The 9,597-nt window shown below is 33.4% G+C and overlaps 1 protein-coding gene across 1 annotated transcript; it reads left to right on the top strand.

The window, feature by feature from the left end:
- Positions 1 to 746: 746 nt before the first annotated feature.
- Positions 747 to 1,220, top strand: LOC147514947 (uncharacterized). Its single transcript, XM_086592751.1, has one exon. It carries the CDS (start codon positions 747 to 749, stop codon positions 1,218 to 1,220), a length of 474 nt encoding a protein of 157 aa, XP_086448877.1.
- Positions 1,221 to 9,597: the final 8,377 nt, after the last annotated feature.

Raw genomic sequence — 9,597 nt, 5'->3', positions numbered from 1 at the left:
GAATCACTTTGTACTCAATTTGCCTAATCCAAACCTTAAGAATGCTATCTTGGCAACCGAGATTAATAGTTACGTACTTATTTGAGGATAGAGTAATCTGGCTGAACTCACTTTCTAGGGTATTCATTTCAAAAGTACCAAGCATTAAGAAGAAAACACAGCAAACCTAATTGGTGTTCAATGGTTTGGGGGAAATTAGTGCATCCAAATTAAAGTACTCTTTCAATGGGTGGCAACTTTTCTCAGGGAGTCTACCTACTCAAGATAGACTAGTTTATTCAAAAAAGGTTCTTACAACATCTTCATGTTGTTTTTGTGATTCTGCGAGGGAAAACTCTAAGCACCTCTTCTTTGATTGTCCATTCTCTACCAATGTCTGGTCACTTGTGAAGAATGCAATTGGTTTGGGAAGATTAGTAAAACCTTCAAACACAAAATGGTGTGATATAATTAATTTATGCAGAAAACACAATCCACAAGATGAAATATACAAGGTGTATGTTTGTGCCACAATAGGTCATCTGTGGAAGGAAAGAAATAGCAGGAGAGTCAATAATAATTCAAGCACTTATGGACATATCACTAACTCTATTCTCAAAGAAATGAAAATTTACTTGGGAATAAGGATTGACACTATTTAAGATTCTGCAGATATCAAATGCTTACTGACAATGCTGTACATTCAAGTCAAATTCATAACTAAATAACCTATCTACTGAAAATGGAAGTTCCATCCGATAGGGTATATGAAACTAAATACTGATGGTTCTATGAAACGGAACACTGTTGGCTATGGTGGAATAGTCATTGATCAATATGGGAATATTATTCTCACTTACACCGGTGGAGGTTACCAATGTTCAATAATATTTCAAGAGCTTAAAGCTATTGAAATGGGACTACATCTCTGCCAGCAACAAAGTATTCAGAAGGTTAAAGTTTGCTCTGACTCCCTCAGAGCAATTCAAATTCTAAAAGGTTATGAAGAATCCCCATGGCTCTTCTGTAATTTAATTGCTACTATCAGATATGAAGTTTCAAGGTTTCAGGATGTCATCTTCTTTCATGTCTATAGAGAAGTTAACAAGAGTGCGGATTACCTTGCAAATTTATATGTGTCTTTTGATAATCAATATGTGTGTAATGGCCCTCCTTTAGACAATAAACTTTCTAAACTAGTTTCAAATGATGCAAGGGGAATGATTTATTTAAGATCTTAATACAGGTAAGGGTCTGCCAAACCCTATTAACTTGTTTAAATAATAATAATAATACTAAAGCATGTGCTAAGAGAAGCTTGGCCATGAGATGTTGGCAGGGGGCTGTGATGTTAGCACTTTGATGGTTTTATGTGTATGAAAGTTTCACAACCATTAACGTACCAATATTCAAGATTTCCTTACTCACGTGTCTTCGTGTGTATGGTTAGAGTAAGGGTTATCGCTCCAACCTTAATATTAGGATGATGTTATAACTAAAAATTTAACACCTTAGAGAACTATGTGAGTAGGTTGTCGATCTTTTTATTTTAACTTCCTAAGATAACTTAATATGTAAGTTAAGGTAATTGATAAAACTTTATAAGAAAACTAGAGAAAGAGAAATATAGAGGATTAATCATACTCATGCAAAGTCTAGCTACATATTTTTTTAATAAAACATATCACTACTATCTCTAATCTATTTTGGGTTCATAACAAATCCGAAAACAGACTTGAGGATCGATCCCTAGCAAGATGTACCACTCATGTCTGAGTCCATCTTACTAACATGAGGAGTTGAATTGATATTTCATCTCTAAAATATCATTTCAACTCCTGGTTTCATCCTACATCAACTTGTCAAATAGAGGAGTCTGAAGTCACTAGGGGCTCGCGCACGCGACTAGCCCCAGTGTCAATTGGGCCGCGCACGCGAGTTTATCTCAAGCTCTAAGCTTTGAATTTGGCCAGACACTACCATTTTGGGGTAGGATGTCAAATGAGTCCTAAGTTCCTAAGTAGTGATTTTGGGATCTAAGAATACGTAGCCTGATCCTCACATGAGCATTATTAACCCTCCACCTTGGAGGGTTTTAGCTCATGATCATGGGAGTAAATGATTATGCAAATGGGCTATGCTAAGTTAAGATAAAAATAGAAGAAGAGGAATGAAAGACCTGATTTTTACTTGGAGGACAAAAACTTTTATTTGATGAACAAATGTTACTCCATTAACACTATTACAAGAAAACTTAAAGCTTAGCTAGAAAATGAAATATGCATGAATGGGAATGAATGCTCCCAATTACAAAAGCAATACATATGAGAGCATTCTTTAATTTCCCAAGTGAAACCACCTCCCACCAATTACTCACATTTATTACCATCTTATCTTCAATCTAATCATGCCAAAATTAGCACTATTTTGGCACAAAAAGTCTAGTCAAGGTAATTAATACATGCAAAGTGTCAATTTGTGCCAATTTGGCAGTTTTGTCTTCACTTGCTCCATGATTGATGACTCATCTCTTCTTGTGGGTCCACAGAATGGGTCCACGTGCTGTATTCATTGGTGGGTTCATAATTCGATTTTTGCAAAATCTGGCCTGAGGTAAAGATTGTCATATTGATTGTTTGGGTAGCTTACTCGCCGAAATTGGAGTCTAGGTTCAAGAGATATGAGCTTTGAAAGTTTGATCCTTTTCTGCATATAATCCTATTATGACTTGATTCTATCCTATTTGAGTCCCCAGGCTTTAGTCCGGCTTTGTTGAACTTCACATGAGCTGAATAGGAAGACTTCATATATATGCACTATTCTCGTGCTTTAATGCAGGTTGAACCATTATTTTTACATTAACTGCGAAAACCTGCAAAAGTGCGAAAATATAATTATTTCATCATAATTATTAAACACATAATTAACCAAATTGTTATGTCTCTACGAGGTTTAATATTATAGTTTTGGGTGTTTATCACACCACCCCCAAACAACACTTTGCTTGTCCTCAAGTAAAGACACTAGTACAAAAAAGGGTTTTTGTGACTGTTTTAAAATGTTAGTTGTGACTGTTCTGTTTGAAACGGTCACAAATGGCAGAAAATAGTTTTTGTGATAGTTTTAAAATTTTTTTGGTGACGTGCATTTTCGAAACGGTCACAAATGGTTTTTTTTCTAAAGAAGGTGTATATGTGTGGAGAATTATTTGTGACTATTTCACTAAAATAGTTATATTTCCCAGACTTTATGTGATAGTCATAGAAGACCAAATTCTAATTTTTTAGTCCCGCCCCACAAATGCACTAAAAAACTACTTTGAATCCCACGTTCAGTCTCCCGGCCCGCTTTCTTCAAACACTTGCACTACATCAAACAGGTTTTTTACCGAATTTTTGTTTCGTTCCTAAAACTAACATTTTGGCACGTTTAAATTGTCCCTACAAATCTGTTCGTTTGAAATGTTAAAATTATTATTTGCGATGTATTTTTAGTCGGAAATAGTAGTCTAAATATTTTTTTAGTAACAGATTATTCTTTTTATAATTGAAATAGTGCAGTACCGACGATAAAAAGGTCGGAAATACGTTTGTACTTAAGGAGACGATAGTTTTCATCGCTACTTGTCTTAAGCTAGCAACACTTTTGTTGATCGTGGGAACTAGCATTTTATACTGACGTTTATATCGTCGGATATGTTTTCAATTTCGGCGTGATTTCAATTGTAACCAGCACCAAATGTTTGAATTTTCACAAAAAAGAAAAGAGAGAAGAAACATTTTTTGGGAAATCAGTAAAAGGAAATAGAATGGCTCCTCACTCTCCTTCTTCATCCTCTCAATTTCGATCTCCAGGTACTTCTTTCTCTCACTTTCTCTCACCTTATTCTTTTTTTAATATTCTTCTCCCCTTTTCTAATCCCCTGTAATTGTTAAAGCTATAGTTTTTTTGTACGTAGGTGCTTTAATTATTTCGGGTTCAATTTGTCTAGCTCCTTCATTGATGGAAAGAAGATCTCTGGTAACTTTTGGAGCAAAAATCTTTCTTTGACTTGCTTACCTTAAAAACGAGAGTAAAGTTGTGATTTTTCTTTTCGTTTCTTCAAGAATTATCATTCAAACTTGTTTGAAGAAATAAAAGAAGCAACTTTTTCTGGTATTAGGAACAAAAAAACTATTTTTTTTTATTATTGTTAATAACTTAGTGAAAGGACTCTGCAAGCGATAGCTATCAGTCCAGGTAATTTTTTTTTGCTAGTTTGGACTTTGGATATATACTGGTTTATCAGGTTAAAATTTTGCTTTACCGGCTATTTAGTTTTGTAGAGTCATATAGTGTTATTGATTCTTCCATTACTTAGGTGATATTGGTTAATGGCCGGTGGAATTTTCAGTTTCGTAGATTTTTGTTTTATCTGCATTTACGACTTCTGTACGAGGCGTGTTCTTTAGCTATTATGATCTGCAAATTAAATTCATTGATTTGCAAATTAACTTGGGTGTTATTACTTTGTTCATGATTTGCAAATTAATTTCGTAGATGCATAAGATATAAGCATAAGTTAGTTATCAGTGTAAATAATGTTGTGTAGTGTATCTTAGGAACCATAAGAAATCAGATGACTATTATTCAATTTTTTGGAATTGTTTAGTACGTTCTTCATAGTTGTGATGCACCTTATTTTAGATCCTTATATTAACACAAATGTATCGACATGTGTCTTTGCCAACTATAGGCAGGCACAAATAAATTTAGTTTCAAACCCTTAATATATATCATGAATTCTTAACTTTGGCTAAATCTCAGATAAATGTCAAAGGGAACATTTCTGAAATTGTCCTCATCTAACAATGCTCCACCAAAAATAAAATAAAAAGTTAAATAATATAAAGAAGTAAAAGTAAGTTGTAGTAGACATTTGGGGAATGAGCACTAATAAACAAGGAAATAGCTTAACAAGTAGGGTTCTGCAAGCCACTTCATCATGAAACAAAACCTACTCATTTTGGATATTTAACATTGTGGTTTTATTTTGGATACGTGAATGCAGAGGTGGATCAGCTGAGGAAGAGGGCAACAGATTGAGAGCCAGCTTGAGGAGTTGCCTAAATCGACACAAGAGAGAATGAATGCTCAACAACAAGAACTGGATGCCCAAAAGGCAAGAATCGATGAGCAACAACGTGCATTGGACTTTCTTATGTCAAAGTTCCAGAATGGTCCTTGATTGTGGTACGAACAACTTTTGCTCCTTTTATCATCCGTGGTTTAATAGTTGAGATTAATTTTACATGGATTGGTGAGTTTCTTTGGTAATATTTAAGTGCATAGATATACGTATGTCATGTTGGGTATAATTTTGGTTAGTTGTGTTTCGATCATTAATTGGAAGATATATATAGTCCATATAAAATCCACTCCTAGCTCTAGTATTGAAACCATTATGTGCTTATCTTAGCCTTGTGTTTACATTAAATGGTGTAGTTGAGTTTTTGCATAGTATATGTGCTATACTTATTAATCGGTTTGTCGCCGGAGGTTGAGAATATTGATGGGTATATGTTTTCAGTCCTTGTCTGGGTTTGGAAACAAGTTGTAGGGATCATATAATTGTTCTAGTAAGCCAATAAGGTCATCGTCTAATATAAACATAATGAGATTGCAATTTCAGAGGTATAGAGTACCAACTTAAAATACGTTGCTGAGTTATCTTTTAATTGTGTAATATCAAAGGTACATGAGTATTTCTTCAGTGAGTTAAAAAAAGTTTCAGAGGTACTATCATCAAGTATCTAATTGTGTAATAACATAGGATTCACTATAATGACCCTCGGGCTGTGCTCTATGAACAAGGACTTGACTTTGGCCCTTTATGAATATCAGATGCTTCTTAATTACTAGGTACTGTTTTTTTTTTCCAATAATTCTTTTGTTTCTGCTACTATACTTGGCTATATGATGATTGTTTTCTTTTGTTTCCATGTTTATATGATGATTCTACTGTAGAATGTTTCTTATATTTCCGTGGACATCATCACCAAGTTGATGCTATTAGTCTCTATTTGAAAGGCTGATATTTGGTAATATTACTAGCAAAAGTGATAGTAGTTGTGTTTAGCAAGCTGCGTAGGGCAGAAAGTTTGAGTCGTGTTCAAGCTGGGATTCCGCTACCTAGACGAAAACGTTACCCCGTCGAGTCTACATTCAAGCGAACCAAGTTTCATTACTTGTCGATGTATGTGTTAAAAGCTACAAAACTAACAAGTTAGATTGTTCAAATTGAAATTTTTATCGTTCATATACTTACACTGATAATGAATTATCGTAGTTTACTTTTCGACTCTTAGGCACTTAAAATTGATGAAAGTGTACATATACATTTTTTTTCATCTCTTTGGGGGTAGGCTAAAGCATTGGCAATATGTTTATTTATTTATATATAGGTGTTTTGTACATGGTTGTAAGTGTTTGAGTTATTCACAAAGGGTTTGAATTGTACATGTGTTCCCCAAGAACAATTATTAGGTATTGGACCTAAGTCTTTCTTGGTTTAACTTAACAATGGACAGATTGTTTGTTTGCGATATCAGGGTTTCTTACAAGGTGCTTATAATGACTTGTAGCTTGTTTCAAATAGTTTCGGTCGACTTACCCCTTAGATATATTAACATTTGCAATTCTGCTTATTCACATAGGTATTTATGGTCTTGAGTTAACTATTTTGCATTTAACTATCATATGTACTAATGATTTACTTTAAATCCTTAAGAAATATCTTATATATAATCTGTGCATGCTTAGATTACTTGGTTAGCTTGTATATCGGTGCATTTACTGGCTATTTTATATCAAGTTAATTATATTGAGTGACACCACCTCTTTTCAATTACAGAATTCAAGTGGGCTAGTGTTTTAAAAGATGTGAGCCAGGATTTTGGGGTTCCCTTGGAAGAATGAATGCTACCAGTTGGGAAAGCGCTGTGGATTTGTCCAATTTGTTCATATGTGGGTGATCGACTTTGACAAGATTAGGTTATTTTTTTTATTTGGATTTGGATTAGGCTTATTATATTTATAAGAATTAGATGGGAAATGTGTTATTTACTTCATTACGTTTTACAATTAAGTGCAAATATATATTGGTTATCCAAGGAGATTGGAATGTTTCAATATATCTGAGTGTTACTTGAAAATTTTAATATATCATATTAAGGTATGTAGTTTATTGCAGGTCCCCAATTTTGTGAGTTTTCATATAGATATATATATATATACAGCCCGGCTCCTATAAGGACCTTAAATAAGTACCAAATCTAAAACACCCACAACTTCACCTACAAAATGATTTATAACCTAATCTTTTGTACATATGATCTACTAACTATAAAGAACATCTCTACAAAAATTCTACTAACCTAATATATATATTCTCATTTTTTTTTAATAAAAAAATATACATATCACGGTTTTACTCAAACCGTCATGACTAATGGTACTTTTTATGACCGTTCAAACAGATGAATGCATAACAGTTTATTTAAAACCGTTACAATGATATGATTTGTTGTGACGGTTTTTGAGAAGTTGTTACCATTTTTTTATGGTTTTATGACTGTTAAAAAAGTATGAATGCATAACCATTTATTTAAAACCGTCACAAATGATATGATTTGTTGTGACGGTTTTTGAGCAATTGCTACCATTTTTTATGGTAGAGAGAGGTTAGTCTGAAACAAATATTTGTGACTGTTTTGAGAAAAAAATAAATGACCCCACTCAATCATGGTTTTGGGAAAAAAAAAACAGTGACAAAAGACTTTTTGTCACTGTTTTTAACAGTGATATAAATCATTTTTTCTTGTAGTGAGAGGAGACATTAAAACAGATAAGTGGCCAAAAATGTGTAATCCTAAACTAATTCTCATTTTGCAGAGTACGATTGCATTGACCGTATGCAACAAGGCTTTAAACCACTAGGAATTCCCTAGTGGATGAATTATAGCCTCGTGAGAGTTTTCTAGAGAAGATACTCACAAACTTCATCTATACTACAACGACTCAATAACAAAAGCTTGTTTCCTAAATTTATCTCAGATATCTATACATCTCCCTAGTGGGGAGCGAGGATTAATTCGTTTGAAACTCAAGTTAATATGTATATAATAATTAAAACATCTACTAATGAACATGCATTCAGTGAACTTTACATTGAAATGTACAAGCAGGGCCGTTTCTAGATTCTCTGGAGAGCGTCCCTAAATAGGTTCTCACAGGTATATGTTGAAACACAAATTCGCTCATAATTTTTCTACTCAGGTTTTGCCAACTCCAGTGTGCAGTGGCACACTTTTCCTTACATCTCAATGACAAATAGAGGAGCCAAGTTTGATCAATCACATCTACTACTTATTATCACAGGATCCTACTCCTAATTGAGCTAGAGGTCTTTATTAGGTATTATGGGGCTTAGGTGGTGGTGTAGAAGAAAATGAGATCGAATGGAAAATAAAAAATGATAAATATGAGAGAAGAAGGTCTTCAAAATATTTACACTAGAGAAATCCTTGTTTTCTTTTCCTTGCTTTTATATGAGTTTCCATACTTAACTCTTTTAAGCTTTTGGACTTCTTTTGATTTTGATTTAATTTTGGAGAGTTCTAACTTTGACTTTTCTTTTGATTTTTAGAAATATTTTTCTATTTTTCTTTCTTTTTCTTTCTGAAACAAGTAACTTATTTTTATTTGGGACAAGTCTTTCTCTTTATTTTTCCACATTTCATCATATTTTTCATACTCATCATTTAGGTAGGTTTATTTTATTTGGGGTTAATAGATAAGTAAAGAATTGTAGGTGAAAGTGAAAGGTCTGATGAAAAGTTCAATGGGGCGACTAGCGGTAAAATTTGTAACAAGTATGAATTTTTAGCTATGTCGATCCAAAGAAGGCCTAAATTCTTGCCTAGGGTTCGGATGGTGATCAAGTAAGTAGACACGTAATTTTCTCTATTCAGAAAAACTAATCCTTTGTGTCATTACTCATAATTCACACATATCGAGTCTTTTTTGTTAGATTCTCACAAGATTGATAATTTAAGTAGACTAATCGTGGGTTCCAGAAACTTACTACTATGTACAATCGATGATACTCAGTGCATGAATACTCATGAAAAGATGTAAAAACTATTGCGTACGTATTATCTTAAGTTTCTTAAGAACAAATCCTAATTTGAATGCTAATGTGAGATTTCTAGACAATTTTCATCATAGAAATAAGACTTTGTCACTAAGCACATTTATTTAAAAGGAAAAGAAAAACTATAGACAACCTACAAGTTGCCTAATTCTTGCTACAGGTTTAAAGCCTACCCCCAAACAGAATGATGCTTAGTCCTCGAAGTATCAAGAGAAGAAAGAAATTACCTGAGAACCTTGAGCAAAATTAGGGCTGGATAGCTACAATAGAAAGTTATTCTAACATAATATATTGTACAAAATTAAACAAAAACGATAGCACATCAACACAACTGTATACAGTTAGATATATATACACAATGGCGTACACAAATTTACCAACCACTAGATACTGATGTTCTCTCATCATCTCGAGTGAAATGCATT

The sequence above is a fragment of the Coptis chinensis genome, chromosome 2, assembly GCF_015680905.1.
Source record: "Coptis chinensis isolate HL-2020 chromosome 2, ASM1568090v1, whole genome shotgun sequence".
NCBI classification, from domain to species: Eukaryota; Viridiplantae; Streptophyta; class Magnoliopsida; order Ranunculales; family Ranunculaceae; genus Coptis; species Coptis chinensis.
The sequence above is the reverse complement of the archived record's forward strand: the minus strand, read 5'-3'. Positions and strand labels throughout refer to the sequence as shown.